The sequence below is a fragment of the Jaculus jaculus genome, chromosome 3 (assembly GCF_020740685.1).
Source record: "Jaculus jaculus isolate mJacJac1 chromosome 3, mJacJac1.mat.Y.cur, whole genome shotgun sequence".
Lineage (NCBI taxonomy): Eukaryota > Metazoa > Chordata > Mammalia > Rodentia > Dipodidae > Jaculus > Jaculus jaculus.
In genome coordinates, this window is record NC_059104.1 from 115,051,944 (window position 1) to 115,076,520 (window position 24,577).

The following is a 24,577-nucleotide window of genomic DNA, read 5'->3' on the forward strand; positions in this document are numbered from 1 at the left end:
AAATAAAATACAAACATACAAAGTCTATGTCTGGGGCCTGCTAATTTAATACTTACATGAGGGCTGGAAAGACTGACCAGTGGTTAAGGTGCTTGTCTGTAAAAGCCTCACTGGACCTGGAGATGCTACTTGGCCAGACTGGCTAACCAGCAAGACCCAGTGATGCTTCAGTCTTGATCCCCTACCCTGCAGAAGTGGGGTTATAGGCATATGTGGCTATAACCAGCTTTTTATACAAGTACTGGGGGCTAAACTAGGCCACCTCAGGTTCTTACGTTTGTGTCACAATTGCCTCTACTTGCTGAACCAATTCTCTATCCCCTTTAAAATCTTAAGAGAGTGTTTTAACTGGAATCTGGGTTTCCAAGGTCTATTATATCTAGATAGAAAGCCTAGGAGACCATAAAGCTTATCTGTTTCCTTTCTGGAGGGGGGAAGAGAGAGGGAGGGAGAGAGAGAGAGGGAGAGAGGGTGAGAGGGAGGGAGGGAGGGAACACATAAACCTATAAATTTTTATCTATTTACCTATCTAAAAGAGAGAAAGAGAACAGACTTATAACATTTTATATCTTTCTCCCTATCTATAAGAAAGAGAGAGAGAGAGAAAGAGAGAGAGAGAGAGAGAGAGAGAGAAAACATGGGTAAGCCTGGGCCGATTGCCACTGCAAATGAACTCTAGACACATGTAGCACTTTGTGATCTGGATTTTCATGGGTATGGGGAAATTTAACTCAGGTTGGCAGGCTTTGCAAACAAGTACCTTTAGTGATCCATCCCCATAGTCATTTCCTTTCTTAAAAGAATTATTTATTTGAGAGAGAGGGGAAAAGCAAAAGAGACAGAGAGAGAATGGGTACACCAGGGCCTCCTGCTGCTGCAAATGAACTCCAGATGCATGTGCCACTTTGTGCATCTGGCTTTACACAGGTACTGGTGAATTGGACCTGGACCATCACACTTTGCAAGCAAGTGCCTTTCATTGCTGAGCCATCTCTTCAGCCCATTTCCTTTTTTCAAGATGAAATCCTATATTGTTATTGTCCAGTCTTTATAAACAGTTGTATTATATATGTATATTATTTAGAATTGTGGCTATTTATGTTTCTTATTTATCTATTAGAGAGGGGAAAGAGAGAAAGAGAATGAAAGACCAGGCCTGGCAGTGCATACCTTTAATCCCAACACCTGGGAGGCAGAGGTAGGAGGACTGCCATGAGTTGGAGGCCGCCCTGAGACTACATAGAGAATGAATACGGGTGCACCAGGGCCTCTAGCTACTGCAAAAGAACTCCAGATGAATGCATCACCATGTGCATCTGGCTTATGTGGGCTCTGGGGAAATGAACCTGGGTCCTTAGGCTTTGCAGGCAAGTGCTTTAACTGCTAAGTAAATTATGATTATTTATGGCAGAAAGGCATATTATTATTGGCAGCAAAAATCCATTTTTTCAGCCTTCACATTATGAATTTAATCTTGTCACTGTCCTCATAAGAACCTCATGAATGTGTGCAATTATTCATGAGAAATAAAGTTTATGAACATGTAGAAAAATCAGTAGAAACTATATTCATTTATGGAAAAACATCAACAAAGTTAATGCCTACTAGGGATAGGCTAGGACCATTATTTCTAGATAATTCTACTATATCTCAATTAAGAATCTATTTATTTTTCAGGTTTATTTTGTAATATAGTCTCTAAATTGACACCTGCATTACACTGTTCTTTCAAAAAATTTTTGTGTTTGTCATAAATACTATTTATAAAGTATGTTTTGAAATAGGAGATTGGAAAAGTTTATAAGAAAGTAATGAAAAAAAAAACCCAACTAAGTTTTTCTCCATTATCTGGGATGAATTTGTGCTGATTCATTCAGTTATTTTTTAAGGCCTCCATTAAGCTGATGACATACATTTCTTTAAAACAGAACACTGAAAACTAGGGCAGAGTTATTACCAGCAATTAAAATATCAGCAACATATTTATGGTTTCATACTTGCAAACTACTTAAATGCTGATCTTCTAGGAGTTTCTGAGTTTCTTCCAGCTTAAGTTGGAACATATTTTTGTTAGCAGTTAGGCTTGTCATATTGTTGTCCTGTGGAGTTTCCTTATCACAGCTGATTTTGCATAAGAGATGTTTCTGATGCTTGAGATCATTTTTTGACAATGCTGAAGGCAAGGCAGCTTCTACAGCTCTGTAAACCAGATGTAAAAATATTTAGTACACTTAAATCAAACTTATTCTTCTAAGTTTATAAATGACATATCTGTGTAATATGCTTGCATGTGTCCAGGTAAGGACATACAAGGATATTGGAGAATTTAGGTATAATAGAATTGGAATGGAAAACAATCAGTAGTTCCACAGAAATATTTGTGAGACTACAGTGCCAATAAAGAAGAGTTTCCTGTGGGATGCTCAACTACTCATGACTTTGATCTTTACAGTCTATTCTCCTATCATTTGAAAATTTACAGTCATTCTTCAGTTCTCTAGGTATATCCTCTATAGGCAATAACATTAATTATCCTTTGATATGTGTTGATGTCATGGTGAATAGCTCTTCATTCAACCCTAAGGGAGCTGGTTGAAGATTCAAGCAGATGGAAATTATATTTTACCAAGGCAGGCAGGAATTCCTCCCTACTTAATGGGGCTTGGAGCCTGACACAATGAAGAGACTATGCAACTGTTTTTAGTTTGTTTTAGGAATAGTCAGAGATAAACAGTTTTTTTAGCTGCAGGAACAAGTATCAATAGAGTTTAGTCTTAGGGTACAAAAGTACCATCCCCAAATTACCAGTGCACAACATCATAATGTATCAGAATGTTGTATATTGTCTGGAAACTGATAGTATGGTACATTTCAGCATATGTACAAAGTGAAAAAGCCAAAAGCTTAGGAAGATTTCTGGGAAGATGGTGTGGGATGAGTTTATCAGATAGCCAGCTGCTGGGCTAGAGCCAAGGAATTTTATTCCCAGTTCAGTTAAATTAATCTCAATCAGGATAAAAATATTTTGGAGGGTGGCACATAGCCACATGTGATATATACCTATCTCCAATACCCATATATGTCATTATTTAGACAAAATAGTCCAGGTCAATGATTACTAGATTCCTAACTATTCCTTTGTTATCACAGGAAGGTCAGGAAGAGCAAACAAAAAGGGTATTTAATATAAGTTCCTGAACATTGAGGATATATTTCTGCCTCTTCCTTTCACACTTTTCTACTCTTGCATAATCCTTCCCCTTTGATCACTAGCCCCAAACAATATAAAGCTAAATCTACAAAATGTCTAATAAACTCAAATGATTTACCTTTGTAGTTGCCGTCTCTCAACTTTTTCTTCTCTATTCCTTTCTTCTCTACTCCACTTTCTTCTCTCCTCTTCTCTACTTTCTTCCCCCAGTGAGGAGGGTTGAAGGGATGGATAGGAATAAAAGGAGATGGGGAGACAGAAAGAGAGGGAGAATGAAGCATGGGGGGGAAGGAAGAAGAAATCAGAGAGGAAGAAGAAGCAGGAGAAACTGGAGAGGGAAAAGCGAAGTAAGTTGGAGGCAAACATGGAGAAGGAGAAGAATGCAAAGGAGAGGGAACAAGAGGTAAGGATGCAGAAGCAGAAGAGGAAGAGGAAGGAGAGGCAGGGATGGATGAAGAGGAAGAAAACAGGGCAGAGGGTGAAGAGGATGTGGAAGTAGAAGGTGATGAGGGCAAGGAAGAGGATGAAGAGTTACAGGGAGCTGGGTGGGAGAAAACTGAGGCAGGCAGATGGTCTTCAAAGGCCTTGGGCTGATCTGACAATGTTGTGCTTTGTGGAGCAGATTGCTGAACTGACTGAAAAGCATTCAACCTAGCAGAATGTGCAGGTAATGGAGTGGTAAGAGAGAGAGGGGGGACTGGTTGAGGAGGGGGATGACTGGATAAACAGGACGGCTTCAAAGCAGATAGAGCTTCCAAAGGGGTTGGGGAAACAACTAGTCGAGCTGGAAGGGAACGACGAATAAGGGCAGGCATTAGAGTAGCTGGGGTAGATCGCTGTGCAGGAAGGAAATGTTTGGGTCTGAATGTTTTATAAAACAGCCTGTTCTGTGAGTCAGGATCACGAATAACTGGAGGACTCTGGGATGGTTTAGAATGATGGTCCGGTGGGCCAGAAGGAATGGGGGCTGGTAGACGAGGAAAACTGCTACGAAAGCTGGAAATAACTGGGGTTGGAGGGCGAGGGAGATACTTGATTGGATGAGACAGTAATGGGGCTGGTAAAAAGGTCTTTGGGAGAGTAGAGGGGACAGATGGAAGGATATGGGTCTGGCGAAGGGGAGAAATAACTGGGTAGCTAGGAAGAACTTGGAAAGGGTGGTCTAGCAAGGGGGCTTGTGAAGCAGACAGCTGATCAGGAAAGAAGGGGTCAGTAGTGGAGACAGCTGGACAGGCAGGGATGGATCTGCACAGGTGGGAAAGCATTTGGACAGGCAAGTAGAAAGAACCTTATTAAGATTTTAAAAAAGTGTTTGTTGGGCTGCCTCTAGGTTTTTGATTCATCTTAGTGTTTAGAGGTGCATGTGTCATCCCCATTAGTCAGCCAGGGTCATTTCATACTGACTAAGAAATACACACAGCTCATTCAGGTCCCCGTCCTCATTCTCTGCTCTTAAAGAACATTTTCAGAAGTCTATTAGTCACACAGATACACGAAGACAGATACATGGAGAATCTAGGTTAAGGCACTAGTGAGGAGAACAAATACCAGTCACACAACTGCTCAGCACTGACCACACTTCTCAGGGCAGTATATGTTTACAATTGACTAGCTCATCAGAAACACATGGATATTGGAGATAGATATCAAATAATATCATTCAATAAAAGAATAAGTAGTTAATATAGGGGAGAAGATAAGCTCATCTAGTAGATTAGCTTTGTGGTGATGATTTGATTGTGATGGAAGGTTGATTACTTATCTTTTTAACTTTAGTCCCTTATTAATATTCTTATATATCATTGTTTCCTGAAGTGGTTTCTATGTTCAGAAGAACACATTCTTTGACTTTTCTTGAGGCACAAGCACTAAGTAGTTTCAGTTTTTATACAATTTTCTGTTTTAGGTTAGAATATTATCAATATCTTAAACTTTTTCTTGATCAATAACACTTTCCATATTAGAACAATGTCTTGGGCTTGAGACTATAGCTCAGTGCTATAGTGATTGCCTAACATGCACAATAGCTAGTGTCCAGTTTCCAGTACCATGAAAGAAAATAGAAGTATTTCTCAGGAGTAGTGCTATACCTCTGCTACTTTGAAAACACTATCACTTTATTTCCTAACCCATTTTAGGGTTAGAGTCCACTGAACATTTATTTATTTTTAATGTGACAATGGTTTATTACTATTTGTAGCTTAATTATATTTATAATAAATATACCCATTTCCATAAACTTAACCCTTGATCCTGAATATTCCAGTGTCTCATATTTGTACAGCACCTTTAGTTTACAGAACACTTAATACACATTATTTAATACTTTCAGTTATCTGTGGAGATAAGTCCAACTTTTATTTGTAAACCTTAGTGTTTTCTCTATAGCAATATATATGTATATATGTATTTATATATGTGTGTATACATATACTTGTTATTTTCCAGATGTTACACTTATATTATACATATGCATATATATATATATATACACACACACACACACAACATAGCTATCATTAAGTCATAGTCATAATAGTATATTATTATAATATAAAAAGTGAATAGGCATTCTGATACAGAATGGAGGTCGCGCTCACAAACAAAGGTGATTGGTTCTAGCACAGATTTACTGATATGAAAACCACATTAGTTTGCTTCAAAGTAATTGAAGTTATTCTGTTAGCTTAACTCTTCTTAGACTTTAAGCAAGTGCACATTGATGAGCAAGAAAAATTCTTGTTTTCATTTATTGCATAAAACTTATTTAAAATTGAAAATACCTAATTAGCACAAAATAACAACTGATATAGAGAAAATAAAAATGAATGGGAAAGTGAACAGGCCTATATTAAAAATTTATATTACTTCTATGCTAAATGGTTTAGATTTTTTTTTTTTTTTCTTTTCAAGGTATTATTTCCATGTTGACCTGGAATTCACTATATAGTCTCTGGCTGGCCTAGAACTCACAGCGATTCTACTACCTCCACCTCAAGTTGCATACCACCATGCCCATCATGGGTTAGATTTTTAAATATCAGTCTAAGTTTCTTTTGAAACCTAAGCATTCCCCTAATTATATGTTGTATTTTTCCAGACAAGATTTTCCAAAGAGTATTCAAATGGTTTCCATGTGTTCCTTAACACACTGCTAACTTATGCCACTTTCACACTGCTTTCCTTTGCTTGTGATTAACTACTTAGTGATCATAAAAAGAGACACATGACTAGTCTCTTTAACGACTTTAATTCCCTTGGTCTCCATATCATCATGTTTTCTTACTTCTCTTACAGTCCCTTCTCAGGCTCTTTCTTGATCCTAGCTTTGCTGGCCTATCCATTACTTGCTGGAAATTTTGAGTACACAACCCTTTTCTTACTGGAGCCATGTTCCATGACTGATGTAATGTATCTGTGGGTCAGTAAAGGGCTACCAAATCCATTCTCCTTCACGATGGGCCACTTCAGTGTTGGGTTACCTTTTGCAGTTGGTTCTCCTGCCACCCGTTGCTGTCATTTGTGGGAAGTAGGGACATAGCAAAGACTGCTTTGTGGTGTTCCTTGAGGAGTCTTCTTACTGAAGAATGTCTTACTTAATGAATGAATTTCTATCTTTCTCTGCTAGAATCCAAATCTAGCCTATTGTAGTTATTTAGCTGAACTCAAACCACCACAGGTAGTAGACATGGAGCCATGGCTTTTTATCAGTTGATGACTGTCATAACTGTTATTGTAGTCCAGATTTCCAATGAAATATTGGTTTCTGAATATCCTATGTTTCAAATTTATAATCTATCTTCTTTTTTTGTTTTGATTTTTCTATTTTTCTGGCTTAATTTTTTTATTATTGACAACTTCCATAATTATAGACAAGAAACCATGATAATTCCCTCCCCCTTATTTTTCTTTCTTTTCTTTTCTTTTTTTTTTTTTTTAGATTCACAAAGTAGGGTCTCACTGTAGTCCAGGCTGACCTGGAACTCACTATGTAGACTCAGCCTTGAACGCACAACAATCCCCCTACCTCTGCCTCCTGAGTGTTGGGATTAAAGGCATGTGCTACTATGCCCAGCTTATCTTTCCTTTAATTATGCTCTCTCCCAAAACTGCTCATTCCTTCCTCATAGTCTCATTTTTTATTGTGGTATATACTTAACACAAGGTCTATTTTCTTATTCTCACAGTGCTGATTTTGATAAATGGTTTTATCATTCATTTATTGACCAAATCCAATCTCTGGAGTAATCCATGACTCTTCTCCAGCACCTTCTAGTTATTTCCTAAGTAGTTATTAAGAGATCATCATTTTTATTAGCTAAAGTACTAGTTTATGTTAGTCTTACCCTATTCATTATATTTGGACAACATTTCCAAAATAAAAATCTGTAAGGATGACTGAAATCTTTCAATAACTGTCTCTAGAACATATTACTTAATGAGTTCTTTATGTTTAACTCTTGGCTTCCTTTCTAACCTGCCTGCCTACAGCTGTCTTCTCACTACATATAAGCCAAATTAATCTATGTGTTCTCCACAACCCCTAGAACTCCCGATCTTCTTGCTTCCACTTCCTAAGTATTAAGATTACAGGCACTACCATGCCTATCTCAAAACAATGTCACTCTGCATCAATCTCCATATTTTTATACCTGGCATACAAGAAGCTTTCTATTATTCTTGGAATTTGCACATGCTTATCACCTTCTTTATAATGCCATTCAGCCACTTGTTCCATCATTAACTCCTATTTTCTTCAAAGCTTTGCTGAACCATTCTCTGTCTCACAAGGTCTTTCCTGAACTCTAATGAAGACTAAAAACCTTAGTCTACTTTTTCTTCACACTAATCAAGGTAATTATTGGGCTGAGAAATTAAAATAATGGAATAATGTTATATATAGAAAAATATTAACATAATTTACCATTTGAATTATTGATAGCTTCATACATAAATGTTGTAATTATCATTACTCATGCTATACTTTTATATGTGGTGCTGGGATTCAATCCCAGGTCCTTGTACATGATGGGCAAATGCTCTACCATTAAGCTATACCCACAGGCTCAGTGTCTTATCATTTTTTAAAATTTTATTTTAGGGAAAAAGAGAGAGAGAGAGAGAGAGAGAGAGAGAGAAGTGGCATGCCAGGGCCTCAGCCATTGCAATCAAACTCCAGATGGTTATGCCACCTAGTGGGCATTTGTGACCTTGTTGTTACCTGACCTTTGTGCCCCTGGCTTATGTGGGATCTGGAGAGTTGAGCATGGGTCCTTAGACTTTGCAAGCAAGTGCCTTAACCGCTAAGCCATCTCTCCAGCCCTATAAATGTGTTTTTGAGGCAAGGTCTAACACTAGACCAAAATGACATGGAACTCACTTTGTAGCCCAGGCTAGCCTTGAATCATGGCAATCCTCCTACCTCAGCTTCTAGAGTGCTAAGATTATAGGCCTGAGCCACCACACCTGGTTCCTGATGCTTTCTGAAGCACTATTTTTCCTTTCTCTTATATACAAGGGATAATATTTTATAATAGTATGCTTTTCCACATTTTCTTACAATGCTTCATCTTCTACTCCTCTCCATGCAATGACATCAGTAAATACATGGAATAATTAAATGGAAAGCTCAGGATATCAGAAAAAAACCAAGTTGTTAGTTGGTCCATACTACTTCTTTTGGATGATTCACTTCTGTAATTCTGGAGAGAAACCATGAGACTCTGTAGTCTTCCAGAGGTATTCAGAAAAGATTCTCAGTACATAAAAACTCATTTCAGCCTGGTGTGGTGGCGCACGCCTTTAATCCCAGCACTTAGGAGGCAGAGGTAGGAGGATCGCCATGAGTTCAAGGCCACCTTGAGACTACAGAGTTAATTCCAGATCAGCCTTGACCAGAGTGAGACCCTACTGCAAAAAACAAAACAAAAACAACAACAAAAAAATGCATTTCAACTGTAAAATGACTCTTTTAAGCTACATTTGTATCATTACAATTTAAAACAATTCTATCTTTTCAGTAAAGATAATAACATCAATATATTACAAATAGTTTTCATGATATTTTCTACAAAGTAGTATTCAATATTACAGTATTTGGAATATTAAAGACTCTGAACTAGAATTCTGATTAACTCTTGTAGAAATTTATATTCTCCCATACTTAGTTTGTGAAAATAAAGAACAAATTCTAAAACACAGGTGAGGAGTAACTGATGAAAATACCTACAAATTTAGCAAGTAGAAAGCTATATAATTATTATACATTAAGTAATAGAAGTATAATTTTAATATAAGAATAGGTTACTTACTTCCAGTTTACAGTTGATCTGTGGGAAAGAGGAAGGCTTACTTCTGATTTTAAGTTGGATTCTTGAATTTGTTTGAGGGCCTCTTCTAATGGAGGAACTGGTTTTTGAAAAACTAAGGGGAGAATAAAAAGCAAACAGTAAAGAATCACCTTACCTTCAACAACAGCTTTAGATATAATTTAATTTGTCAGTAATAAAACAGTTCAAAATACATGTAAGAAGATAATATATTTACAATAGCATAAATATTTTAAGTTTTGATACCTCAGTTCCAAAAGAGAAATTGTTAGCTTGAAATTTTTATTACCAATTTCAAGATTATAATTATCTAGAAAGAAAAAAAACTTCAAAAAATATCAGTGAGGCCGGATTTCCCTATAGGCCAAAATGACCTGGAACTCACTTTAAATAAAATCCTACTTTAACAGCATCTTTATTTTGCTAGGTAAATCCCTCTACAGTTGATCTCATAGTTCCATAATTATGATAAAATTTATAAATATTACAATGATACAAGAGAAAGGTAAACTCTAAGTATAGACCTTATCTTAAGCACTTTGTAAGTATGAGCATGTTCATCCTCACTATAGTTAGTAAGGAAGATGCAGTTCACATTTCATAAGGAAGCTAAATAGATAAGGAGACTTGTTCAAGCTAATACAGCGTTATGGTGCTCATCCACACAGTATTCTGTTCAAGCTTTTTTTTTTTTTTTAAATTATTTATTTATTTATTTGAGAGCGACAGACACAGAGAGAAAGACAGATAGAGGGAGAGAGAGAGAATGGGCGCGCCAGGGCTTCCAGCCTCTGCAAACGAACTCCAGACACATGCACCCCCTTGTGCATCTGGCTAACGTGGGACCTGGGGAACCGAGCCTCGAACCAGGGTCCTAGGCTTCACAGGCAAGCGCTTAACCGCTAAGCCATCTCTCCAGCCCCTGTTCAAGCTTTAATCCATTATTGTTACCTATATGCATCTATTTTTGCAAACCCCTTCAATATGTACTTTACCTCTATATCTCCTACTTCTCTCTTAATATTTTCTTCATCTGACTTATAAGAATATTGACTTTCCTGTAGCCCTCCCATGTGGAGACATTATATTTCTCCCACCATATGCTCAATATAACTTAAAACCTATACATCTGATAGGTAATTTTATAACTCTTCATGGAAACCTAAAATTTGTTTTCCCCCCTTTCTCCTCTAAAACCCAAATGTCAACATACTTTCCCATGATTCCATGTCTGCAGTTTAGTTTTAAAATTCTTATACAAATTCAGTATATTAGTATGTGAGGTTCAGTTCAAGCTTAAACTCTAGACACAATCTATTTTCCTAATCAATTGGTAATAACATAATGTACAGCTATTGGATGGCTTGCTGCTATTCCAATCAAATAAGAATTTGAATCAAATGGTAAATAAAATGCCAGAATGAATGTGACACTCATTTATTGAACCCTACATTCTTTTTCTGTTGTTACTTACAAAATAATTTTAAAAAGACAAAACACTGTAAGCCAGTATAAAGTTGAAACAAATTTGTGAGTAAATAGTTTACCAAGAGAGTCAACAAAATATTCTCCAAATTCAATTTAAATCAAATCACTGCTTTTCACTTGCTGATAGTCTATGCAAAGGGCATACCAGATCTTTTTTGTTTCTACTTTGTTTCCTCATGTATCATTCAATTGTTTATTCAAGTCAAATGTGACTACAATTATTTTTTGGTTTTACTTGCTATTCTCATAATCTCTGTAGAACTACCTGGTCTCCTTCTCTGAGAGAGAGGAATATGTGCACGTTGAAATTTCTCAGTAACCTCCTCAAACTTCTGTTTTCTCTGCTGAAGTATTTGCTCTCTCATTTGGTATTCTTTTTCCTCCTGTTCTTTTCGTTTCTCTTCAAAAGCTCTGTATTTAAAACATAAAGAAAATAAGAGAAATAGATAATAAGTTAAAAAAGAATGCAGACAGTGGTTTGAAAATGATGCTATTTGTTGAACAACAGTGTTTTCAGACTTAAAATTTTAACTAGAGACAACAAATCTTGGTTTTATAAGGAAGTACCTTTAGCCACTGAGCTGTCTTCCCAGCCTCAAAACCACAGAGCCAAAGGAAGGGTAGGCTGCTTACAACACAATCTTCCAGACACAAATGGCCTTGATATTCATGACCTTGCAGTGCCTGAAACAACCTACACAAGACCTTCCTAGCAGGAAGAAAAGATGATGACATAAAAGGGAGAGAGAGACTAATTGGAAGGGGAAGGGGATTCTATGCAGGAGTAGGGGGGAAATGGGAGTGGAAGGAAGGGATTATCATGGCTTTATTGTCTATAGTTATGGATACTGTCAATAAAAAGCTTAAAAAAAAAACCAGATTCTTGTCAAGGAATTAAAATATATTTGTAGAATGGCATTTTTAAAACTTCATTCTGATCTGTTGCACCTAAGAGAATGCTCTGTAATGAGGACCTTTCTAATTTCTGGCAGGCCTGCTAACCTGGTTCTGCCTTCTAAACTCTAATAAGGAAGACTCCTTTCATAACGAACACAAAGAAATGGTTCACTGGTGAAAAAAGCAGACTTACAAACCATGGGGAAGTCAGAGAAATATACTGTATTTTATTTCATCAATATAGATCCAAAGATTAAAAATTAGTTGTCATGTTAAGTCTTAAGTATTTAAAATTCCAGATAATTTCCATTTTTTATTTATTTGTGTGCACGCGAGAGAGAGCGAGAGAGCAAGAGAGCGAGCGAGCGCAAGAGAATGGGCACACTAGGGCCTCTAGCTACTGAAAACAAACTCTAAGCGCATGTGCCACCTTGTGCATCTGGCTTAATAGGTACTGGAGAATTGAATCTGGGTCCATAGGCTTCACAGCCAAGTACCTTAACTACTAAGCCTTTCTAGGCTGGGGAGATGGCTTAGTGGTTAAGGCACTTGCCAGCAAAGCCAAATGACCCAGGTTTGATCCCCCCAGACCCATGTAAAATAGATGTACAAAGTGACGCATATGTCTGGAGTTCATTTGCAGTGGCTAGAGGCCCTGGCATGCCTATTCGCTCTCCATTCCCCCCCCTCTTTTGTGTATCTCTTTGCCTCTTTCTCTCTCAAGCAAATAATAAAAAAATTAATAAAATGTTATTTCTGGCTTTCCTTATAAACTTAGAAGACTTGGAAACCTTGAACTTTTTATCAAATATGGCTATAAGCACCCATCTTACATTCCTTAGTCTTCTTAACTTTCCTCAATACTCTCCTCAAAAAGAAATCAAACATTTATTTTAGAGTGCGCTTTGGTACTTGAATTTACATTATCTAGTTTAAACTTTATTGCCTCAAAGAATCAATTTTGTCTTTGGAAAATACATGTATTTGTATTATTCAATAATTACTTGCCAGAAATAAGCAAAAAAAAAAAAAGCAAATTGGCAGCTCACTGATAAAGCCTCAGGTAATATAATGGAGAATGGAATTTCAAAGGGGAAAGTGTGTGTGGGGGGGAGGGAGGGAATTACCATGGGATATTTTTTTATAATCATGGAAAATGCTAATTAAAAAAAAAGTTAAAAAAAAAAAGCCTCGGCATGGTTACTTTGGCATGCACAGGATTGGGGGGGGGGGGTAGTTGGTAAGAAAGCTTTAACATTTTTTTTTTGTTTGTTTGTTTTTATTTATTTGAGAGAGACAGACAGAAAGAGGCAGAGAGAGAGAGAAAAAGAGAATGGGTGTGCCAGGGCCTCTAGCCACTGCAAATGAACTCCAGATGCATGCTCCCCCTTGTGCATCTGGCTAATGTGGGTCCTGAGGAATTGAGCCTTGAACCGGGGTCCTTAGGCTTCACAGGCAAGCGCTTTAACCACTAAGCCATCTCTCCAGCCTTGCTTTAAGATTTTCATGTTATAGGATACTGTCAACTATTGTTCTAAAGAGTAGCTCTGTATGGATCTTTAAGCTTAAATAACTCAGATCCAAGGAACTATACTTCTGGTTGATAGGTTTTATTTTATTTTTTATTCATATTTGCAAGCAGAGAGATAGAAGAGAAACAAACAGAAAGAATGGGCATGCCAAGGCCTCTAGCTCCTGTAAATGAACTCCAGATGCATGTGCCACTTTGTGCATCTGGCTTCACATGGTTACTGGGGAACTGAACCTGGGTCATTAGGCTTTGCAGGCAAGTGCCTTAATTGCTGAGCCATCTCTCCAGCCCTGACTGATAGGTTTTAGATCTTCAAGTGGTCTACTCCTTGTGGTGGGTAGTATGTAGTGGTGAAGTGTCATATGTAGAGCTGTTAATCTTCCTAAACAATCTCTTTTAAGAATCCCCCAAGGAAAAAAAAAGTTTTTTTCACTGCAGCTTAGGGAAGAAAATAGTTTATTTAAGGTTTTGGGGGGTGTCCATCATAATGGGCAAAGCATGGCAGAAGCAAGATGCTGGCATCACACTGTCATATCAGCAGGAAGGAAGTAGAGAAAGAAGTGCAACTGAGGCTCTGACTATTAATACCTGCCTCTAGTGGCACACTTCTTCCAGCAAATTTCTAACCCTATGAGAGGCTCCATAACCTCCCCAAATAGTGTCATCAACCAGGAATTAAGAATTCAAACACATGAGACTATGGGAGACATTTTACATTCAAATCACCACATTCTGATCCTTGCCCTCATAGACTCTATGGCCATCTCATGATGAAAAATGCACACAGTCCAACTTTAGAGGTTCCTGTAGTCTTTACCACTTCTAACACTGATTCTATAACATTTTCAATAGTTGAAGATAATCTCTAAATCTCTTGTTTCTTTAATCAAGTATATTAAACCTATTTATTGACATACTTAAACTTATTTGTACTTATATATTTTTACCTTTTTTGTTTTTGTTTTTTTGAGGTAGGGTTTCACTCTAACTCAGGCTGACTTACAACTTACTCTGTAGTCCCAGGCTGGCCTCAAACTCCTCCAACCTTGGTCTCCTGAATGCTGGGATTAAAGGTATGTGCCTTTATACCCAGCCTGAACTTATATATTTTTAGCTTATACCAGTATCTATCTATCTATCTATCTATCTATCTATCTATCTATCTATCTATCTATCTATCTGTCATCTATCTATCTATTCAATAAATATGAATTATTGTTTAAAATCTAATTCCTTCTTAGTCTGAGTATGTTTTTTATACTTTATAGGCAAGTCTGAACTCTATACTTTGTTTACCAGGTAATGAATTTCATTGCTTTTTTTAATCTTTTAATCATTTCTGCAATCAAGATATTTGAGAAATCTTTTTTTTTTTTTGAGGTAGGGTCTTACTGTAGCCCAGGCTGACCTGGAATTAACTATGTAGTCTCAGAGTAGACTTGAACTCATGGTGATCTGCCTACTTCAGCATCCCAAGTGTTGGGATTAAAGGCATGTGCCACCATGCCTGGATAGTAATCTTTTTTTATTATAAGTTTTAGTTGGGCTAAAGAGATGGCTTAATTGTTAAGGCACTTGCCTGCAAAGCCAAAGGACCCAGGTTCGATTCCCTAGAACCCACATAAGCCAGATACACAAGTTGGCACATGCATCTGGAGATCTTTTGCAGTGGCTGAAGGCCCTGATGTGCCCATTCTCTCTCTATCTGCCTCTTTGTCTATCTCTCATAAATAAATAAATAAACAAATAAATAAACACATAAATAAATAAATGGGTGGGATTGTAGTGATGTGGCAGAACTCTTGTAAAAAAAAAAAACATTTTAGTTATTCTTCCAAAGTGTTTTTCCTTCATTGTTAATAGTTTTTCTTCTTTTGGCATTTTTTTCAATTTGGTCCATGTCTTTCAAGTTATACAGATGTTTCACCATCTCAATTTTTAAGTTTACACATGCTTGCATTATAGTGATTTAAAACTTTCTGAAGTCCTTCTTTGGGATTGATAATTTTTCCCCCCTGAAGTTCTCACAGTAGCCTAGGCTGATCTAGAATTCACTCTGTAGTCCCAGGCTGGCCCTAACTCATGGTGATCCATTTACCTCTTGGCTCTCAAGTGCTGGGATTAAAGCCCTGTGCCACCACACCTGGCTGGGATCCATAATTCTTAAAAATTTCACTTTCATTTTCTTTGGCTCTCGAGGTCTCATTACTGCCCCTTTCCAAAGTTTAATAGTAGAATGATGAGGTAGGAGGGTACACCTGCAGTCCTAGCCACTAGAGTGAGTCTGAGGTAGGAGGATCATTTGAACTCAGAGACCTGCCTGATACAGCCTGAATATCTCCACTCTCCCCTCTCACCTCCCCCCAAAACCCTAGTATCTCGTTGACTGACCAGATAAATTCTTCTCCTTACATGATGTTGCCTCACTGACACTCAGTTACATTGAGTAAATTTTCCATTTATTTATTTACAAAAGGTAGTTCTGAGTAGTAATAAGCTGTAGACTGAATATAATGTAGGAAATAAGTTAATTTCCTTTGTATGTATCTGAAAACAGTTGGTTTGCAAAAAAATCATACTAAAAAGTTATTTTAGAATATACTACAGAAAACTAACTAATAGAAATATTAGAAAGTAGTAAGCAGGAGAAAATAAATGCATAACTTTAGTGGAAATAAAGAGCACTTGAGTCTAGGAACATATTCCTTTTACAACTGTTGGAGACACAACATTCACCATGTTAAAGTATAACTGACAAGTAGCACAATGAGATGGTTTCTATCTGAGGACTACAGGGGCTGGGGAGATGGTTCAGTGGTTAAAAGACACTTGCTTGTAAAGCATGCCAGCTTAGGTTTGATTTCCTAGTCCACATATAAAGCCAGATGCACATGGTTGGGTGTGGTGGCACACACCTTTAATCCCAGCACTTGGGAGGCAGAGTTAGGAGTATTGCCATGAATTCAAGGCCACCCTGAGACTGCATAGTGAATTCCAGGTCAGCCTGAGCTAGATGAAACCCTCCCTACCTTGAAAAAAAAAGGGGGCACATGCATCTGGAGTTTGTTTGCAGTGGAAAGAGGCTCTGCACCACCCTCTGCCCCACTTATAAATAAATATTTAAAAAATAGTAAAATAAAATCCCTAAGATTCGATGATTCCATATGTGTAGACAATATAAACTTAGATGAATACTTGTCATGTGCCTTTTTTAGTCTTAAGGAGTCAATTGGTAAAAAGAGAAACAAATAACAACAAACAAGCTTTATTATTTCAACAATGTTGGGCAAAGAAACAGTTAACCTCAAGAGATAAAATCTCAGAAAGAAATTATAGGTAAACAACTTTGTATTCCCCAAATGGGATTTGCAGCATATGACCAAATGATGTAGTTAATAAACTCTAGGGGTTTTTCTGCTCTTTATGGGTTATAGGAAGATGGACAAGGTAAAAAAAAAAGTAATAATAATATCACATCACTATTTTGTCTTGAAAAATCAAGTAATTTAAAAATTCTAAGAATAAGCTAGGCATGGTGGTTCACACACACCTTTAACCCCAGCACTAGGAGAGCAGAGGTAGGAGGATCTCCATGAGGCCAGCCTGAGACTATATAGTGAATTTTAGGTCAGCATCGGCCAGAGTGAAATGCTACCTTGAAAAACAAAACAAAACAAAACAAAACACCTAAGAATTAAGCAGAGATTGGATACATTTCATTGTTACTTTTAGTAAAGTAAGGTTTTAATGTAGTCATATATAAAATTTTATTTATGATGTTCTAACAGTATTCCTATTTCCCCCTTTTTTGTAATTAAATGAATGAGGGCGGCACATTCAGGAAACCTACATAAAGTGAATAGTAATATTAGAAATTAAATAACATCTACTCTTTTAATGCACCATGAAATAAGACAAAGAAGTTAGCACAATCTTTATCCATTTTAATATATGTATATGACAATGTAACCAGCTGTTGGACCACAAGACTGCTATGGTATGTAAATAAATTCGATCACACTCACTATCATGATGCTTCAGGAAGAAAAATACAATTTACAAAGCCATGTGAATCTTGGTCACTTGTTTTATAGACAAAACATTGTCATGAATTAAGGTATATAGGCCATAAAAGTTTATCCTGACTTTGAATTTTCACACTTTTGGATCAAATACAGTTACTTACTTTTTTCTCCGGTTTGACTCCACAAAATATTTCCGCGCTCGATTTCGACATATTCTTTGTTGCTGCAGTAATATCTGGCGTTCTTCTTCTAAATTTTTCTCTAGATAGATTTTCATATCTCTAGTGATATCATTAAGTTAAGAACAACAGTTTACATCTTTAGTGGGTGTCATAATTCTAGCCTTGTGCTAATGGCATAATGATGCCTTGTGGAACTATTAGTATGTGTATGCATTAGTGCTAGCATGTGACCAGCAAATGTTCTATATAAAAGCATCCAACTTGAGACTGAAGAGATGGCTTAGCAGTTAAAGGTGTTTGCTTGCAAAACCCACTGGCTTGGGTTTGACTCCCTACTACCCATGTAAAGCCAGATGCGCAAAGGGGTGCATGTGTCTACAGTTTGTTTGCAGTGGCAGGAGGCCCTGGCATGCCCATACTTAATTCTCTCTCTCTCTCAAATAAATACATTAAACACACACACACACACACACACACACACACACACACACACACACACAAAATCCAACTACGTATTAGGTTTTAAGGCATCTCTTACTTTCCCTGAGGGAAGATATGTCATTTTTAGGACTCATGAGCACAAATAAGGAGAATGGATATCTTCATTCCCTCTACAGACATGTATTTAAATACTTACTAACAAGCTGCCTTCTGAAGCATGTAAGGAAATGAAAGACTGCATTTTAGTAATAGGATGTACATGAGCTAAATGTCTCAAAAGCTCCTCTAATCATTAGTATGAAATTCATATTCAAATATGAAAAATTCAAAGAGCAATATAACTGAAATCTTTGGGAATGTATTTATGTTTTCTCTTCATAGTACACATATCCATTTAGTGACTTGCTTATAGGTTATACAAAAGTATCCAATAATGTCTAGTCATCTGTTTAAGTTTTCTAGAGAGGAAATGGAATATTTTGGTTATCCTTATAATTTAAATTTAAATACAAACTTTCCTTGCATTTAATTGCATTGATATGTTAGTTGTTTCCCCAATTTGTGTTTTGATTATTTTTGCCAAGTTTATCATAGAAAGGTTTTTTATTTTTTTGTTTTCTGAGGTAGGGCCTCACTCTAGCCTAGGCTGATCTGGAACTTACTATGTAGTCTCAGGGTGGTCTTGAACTCATGGTGATCCTCCTACCTTCACCTCCCAAGTTCTGGGATTAAAGGTGTGCACCACCTTGCCTGGCTGAATTTTTTTTTTTTTTTTTTAACGAGTGGAGGGTGTCAGCCACAGGGCTTGATGGGTAGTTTTTTTTTTTTTTTCTGTTTGCTTGTTTATTTTCATCTATTTATTTGAGAACGACAGACAGAAAGAGGCAGAGACAGAGACAGAGACAGAGAGAGAGAGAGAGAGAGAGAGAGAGAGAGGGAGAGGGAGAGGGAGAGGGAGAGGGAGAGGGGAAGGGAAGGAGGGAGAGAATGGGCACGCCAGGGCCTCCCGCCACTGCAAACGAACTCCAGACATGTGTGCCCCCTTGTGCATCTGGCTAAAATGGGTTGTGGGGAGTTGAGTGTCGAACTGGGGTCCTTAGGCTTCACAGGCAAGAACTTAACCACTAAACCATCCCTCCAACCCTAAGAGAATTTTTATAATGTTTATAGCCTGTAGAGAAAGGCCATTAAGAAAAGTTGAAAGTTAATTATAAGCAAGGTGTAATAATTTGAAACCCAGTAGTTCTGAGGAAAAGAAAATAGATGGATAGAAGTGAATGCATTCACTCTCTATAGTAAAAGTGGCATCACATCAGTGAGCCTGTGGGTTTGTATTGCTTGTTGGGAGGGACATGATAGAGTTCATGCCATCTGTTTTATGAAGTGGTAAGATGACACTGACAGTGGTGAGACCGAACATAGATATTAACAGGAAAAAGATAAAACTTTGCTCCTATTTAGGTGAAAGTGAAAACCATTAGTTTTTAGGACTACCTATCTGTACTGTCATGCAAGTAACCCTATTTGCCCCCCAAACATTATTATTATCCACAAGAGGCAGTTTCTCAGGGCAGGAGTATGAATAACTATGGATAGTGGTGAGAAAATACGTGTAAGTAATCAAGAATATGGTAAATGTTGGGTACAAAAGAGGCAAATGTCAACTTTTTGGATAAAATGGGATATATTTATGAGGAAAGAAAAGTCAGAGTGCAAGGAGACCTTTTTGTCCTTAACAAGTTGATTTCTACGAAGTCTTATGAGAGAGTGAAATGGAACTTGAATTAGATGAACTTTGTTCTGTTATAGGCTTTATTCAGGGCATTTGAACTCTAGCTAGACTACATCTTCAGCAGAAAGCCTGAAGGCTTTTGGATAATGTGTTCGTATTTGAGATCACATCCAACATTTTTACCAGACATTTGCTTATTTTAAAACTATGGCTCTTTCATTGGCTTTCTTTTTTGCCCAGTCATTCATTTAACATATTTGAGTAACTATACTGTATTAGAAATCCCATCCTAGGAATATGCAAAATAATATTCATACTAATGTGTTTATCCAAGTAGAAAATAATATTCTTGATTTAATGGCATAGCTTTAATCCCATTTAAATATTATATATACATGTATTAAAAATATAAAAATCAGAAAATGTACATATATAAGCAACAGTTTTTTGTATTTTATCCAAGTCTCTTGGTCATCTACTGAAACAATCTTTTACAACTTGCTTACATTTAACTATATAGCCTTTCCATATACTTTTAGCAATAATTTTTACTTTTTTTTGTTCTTTTTTTTTTTATTTATTTATTTGAGAGCGACACACAGAGAGAAAGACAGATAGAGGGAGAGAGAGAGAATGGGCGCGCCAGGGCTTCCAGCCTCTGCAAAGGAACTCCAGACGCGTGCGCCCCCTTGTGCATCCGGCTAACGTGGGACCTGGGGAGCCGAGCCTCGAACCGGGGTCCTCAGGCTTCACAGGCAAGCGCTCAACCGCTAGGCCATCTCCCCAGCCCAATTTTTACTTTTTAAATTAATTTGTTGACAACTTTGTACATCTCCATATGTATTTTGATCACATATATTCTCTATTATGCTTCCTTATTCCCTTCCAAGTAATGTATTTATTTATAAGAAATCATAATAATTCTAGAATAAACTATTTTTGGATATATTTATCTACCATATTTATGAAATTCATTTATTTTTTGTTCTTGGTTGATTACTCATATCACATAACGTTTTACAAAATGAAGTTTACGACCATTTCACTAGTGAAAATGATGGGAGAGAGACATATGCTTTATAAGTGAGTCATTTCCCTGCATTCTGATTTAGAGATGAATGAGGGTCAGTGTGATGGGAATTCACTATACAAGAAAATACACTGTCAAGAAGCAGCAGCAAATTCAAATACAAGAGGATCCTATTCATTTCAGAGCACGTCTCTGTAGAGTCGACTGAGGAGAGCAGCAACGGCAAAACAAACTGAATGGTGTTCTGGATAGATGAGAGGAACTGGAGGCTGCTATTGCTGGGCCCCTTTTGAGAACATGACTCAAGAGACAAAAGACAGAAGGGATGAAAGCTACAGGAAAGCATGACCAGAGATGGGAGCATTCTATCTGGGGAACACAGAAAAAAGTTTGCCAAAGAGCAATCAATGTAAATTGTTCGATGAGTTGCTGTTAAAATTGTAACCCAGTATGAAAACAAATCTGGAAGTTGGAGATAATGAGGCTAGGGGTGAGGGGAGCAGTGGTTACGGGAGCCCAGTTAGCTTGGAAACAGAAGATATGCCATTCCCTGAGCAAAATGGAGATGACTATACACCATCACTGCCAACCAAGAGTCCTTTGAGAACAGAAAGACTAAATTCTGATTATAATAACGTTCAGAAAATAAACAGACATCATATAGCGAAAAAATAAAACTCACTTTCAATTTTCTGTGTTACCAAACATTAACATCAAATGTAGGATCCAAACAATTCTTGGCGGTGGGGGGAGGGGGGGTACGGTCAGACGTAAATTAATTCAGATCGTGAAGGTCCAGGTTCCTTGTTTCTCATTTCCTTTCAGGTATCTGACAACAGACTAGGCAGAGTCAAAAAGCAAAACAAAATGACCAAATGCGCCAAGGTTTAGCAGCAATGGCAAACAGATTAGATTGTGATTTATTTGTGCAATTTCTCTTTCCAAGAAGCAAGATTAACCATGAAGCGCTTTATATGTAAATAATTCTAGATGACAAATCTTTGCCTGACGAATACACGGCTGATGCATTTTAAAACACACACACACACACACACACATACAAACTGATAATGAAGTTGCAGAATGGGTGTGGGAGAAGGGGTTGGCAGGAGAAGCAGCCACCGAATACGATAAAACGGTATGATTTTAGGTCCAAACGGGGGTTATAATGCCAGTTGCTCAAGGAAATAATCCGCACTCTAATTACTGGCTAGTTTCCATCACCTTGCGTCAGCGGTGCTGGGACTAGGATGGCACCCACTTCCAGCACCGCTGCCAGGCAACCCCAGGCTGGCAAGGATACAGGTAAGCGCCAGGTCGGTGGCGTCCGCCGCTCTCCCGAGGGCCGAGGGTGCCCGAGGGGTCAGCGCCCAGGCCGGCCACAGAGCCCTGGGCTCCGGGGCTCCCGGCCAGCATCCTTCACCTCCGCGCCGCCGCCCGGCCCGCCCCTGGCGCCTCCCTCATGGCAGCGCGGGCACGGTCCTCCGGTCGTCTCTCAGGCCCGCGTCACGGGCGTCGAAGGCTCGGCCCCTGCAACCCCGGCTTCGCAGCGGCACTAGGAATAGTGGTGGCGATTGCAGCGGCGACGGCGGCGGTAACTTGGCCCGGCAAGAGCAGAGGTGGCCACCGGGACTCCGCCGCAGCCATCTTGACAACCAACGGACGCCGCGTCCGTGGCGACGGAAACCAGGAGGCGCGCGAGGCGGGGCTGCGAGGCTGAAGGAAGCAGCCAATAGGAGGCGCCGGCGGGGGCGGGGCGGGGCTGCGAGGCAAATTCAGCCAATAGAAGAGGCCAGAGCTCCCCTCTCCTCCCCCCCCGCGTCCGCTGCTCCCAAGCTACGCAGAGGCGGGCGGGTGGCAACCCTGGCATCCTCTGGGACGCACGCAGGGTGGCAGGAGAGCACAGCGAAACTGCGTTACAGCTTTTTTTTTTTTTAAAAAGACGGTGCTTTCTTGAGGGCGGGGGCGGGGGTGGGGGGGGATGGTGGGAGGTGGTCTGAGAGACAAAAGACAGCGAATGGGAAATCCCCATATACAGGCACAGATCAGTGACAGTCTCTGAAATGATAATTTTGGAGATAATTTGGGGTTGGTTTAGTTAAATATGGAATCCTGTGCTGAGGTTTTAAGTTGTGAGACTTTCCAGGGTATCACTGTTTCCAGTCACATCTCTTAAAAAAAAAAAAAAAAAACACGTTGTGAAGTGGAAAATTCCTTTCCCTGCATGCTGTTCTCATTCAGGCTATGAGTCTTCTGCCATCTTCTCGTCATTGCCCTACTTATAAAGTCTACATTTCAAAGGCTCCTAATGGTTTCTTGTCTTGCTGCCAGATTGTGGAAATGGAACTCTCACAGCAAAATCGGCCTGAAAAGAATTCCAGATTTAGCTTAGAATTCTCTTGGGAAGATATGCCAAAGCAGATAGATCATCGTGAAGTTGTTTTGAGGGGTATGGAAAATGGAGTTTTGAGTCACTAGTTTAAAGGCTATGTAAGAGAAAATTTGGAAAAAGGATGAACTTTTTTTCTTTCATTTCAAGTTGGAACCCGGTGTAAAAACTTATATAAATTTTGACTATATTTTAGCCAGTTTTGTGTGTGTGTGTGTGAGTGAGTGGTGAGAGAGAGAGAGGGTGAGTGTGTGTGTATGTGAAACTCCTAGGTTGGGAACAGAATGTACAGACCAAATAAAAATAATCACCCAACAATCAAATGTCTCTGCTTTTCTGAACCCATTAGTTCATGTTTAGAGTTCAAATAATAAACTTTTCTGGTTGAAACAATTTAGAACAGTTCTTGAAAACTTCGTATGATATAATGATTCAAATCGGGATGTGTTATGGGAATTGAGATTTTTAAAGTACCCCAGCAAATCTAGTTTTGACTTAAAAAATGCCCAAGGCTCCTTCAAGAGCATACCAAAAGAACAAAACATACCATCCTAAAAAAGGCTAAATGTTAAGACTGGACAATTAGCTAGGTTGGCAACTTTATAAGTGGTCTAGCCACAGGCATTGGCCTTGATTCTATTCCCACTGCTATCTTTCATTACAACTCTGTCTCTCCAGGGTTGACTTAACCATTAGCAAAGTAGGGCAGTGAAAAGGGCAAATAAAAGTGAGATGATTGTAGCTAATATTTGAAATTTATTTTAAAATAATCCTTTGACATGCACATAACTTTACCATTTCATAAAGATGAAAGCCAAATTTTATACTATGATATGGATGAGTCTTTTTTTATTTTTTAGCCTTTATGAAAGTTTAGCTTTTTCTGTGTTGTTAGTTTAGTAAGTGCTATCTTCTAGCTGCATTATTTTTTGCATGATATATTAATTAGCAATAAGAAGTATGATTTGAACTGAGTATGGTGGTGCTTGGGAGGTAGAGATAGGAGGATCAAGAATTTAAGGTCTCTTTCCCTTTGTCTCTCCCTCTCTTTCAAATAACTAAATAAAATAAAATACTTTAAAAAGTGGGCTGGAGAGATAGCTTAGTAGATAAGGCACTTTCCTGCAAAGCCAAAGGACCCAGGTTCAATTCTCCAGGACCCAGGCAAGCCAGATGCACAAGGTGATGCACCTGAAGTTTGATTGCAGTGGCCAGAGGACCTGGCATGCCCATTTTCTCTTTCTGTCTGCCTCTTTTTCTCACCTTCCCTCTTTCTTGCAAATAAAATAAAATATTTTTTAAAAAGTCTTCTGGGTAAGATG

At 38.2% G+C, this 24,577-nt stretch overlaps 1 protein-coding gene across 2 annotated transcripts in view; it reads right to left on the bottom strand.

Annotated features, from left to right (window-relative positions):
• Positions 1 to 22,282, bottom strand: part of Cep126 (centrosomal protein 126) — a 44,399-nt gene extending 22,117 nt beyond the window's left edge. The window contains exons 1-5 of one of the 2 annotated variants that reach the window (XM_045146427.1): positions 22,170 to 22,282; positions 17,643 to 17,762; positions 11,294 to 11,439; positions 9,523 to 9,634; positions 1,998 to 2,199 (exon numbers count right to left, since the gene is read on the bottom strand). In XM_045146427.1, the coding sequence (XP_045002362.1) occupies positions 1,998 to 2,199; positions 9,523 to 9,634; positions 11,294 to 11,439; positions 17,643 to 17,762; positions 22,170 to 22,282 (693 nt within the window). Of the gene's footprint in view, positions 1 to 1,997; positions 2,200 to 3,329; positions 3,713 to 9,522; positions 9,635 to 11,293; positions 11,440 to 17,642; positions 17,763 to 22,169 lie in introns of those variants that run through there. The other variant, XM_045146428.1, reaches the window with a different exon arrangement.
• Between the last annotated feature and the right edge of the window lie 2,295 nt (positions 22,283 to 24,577).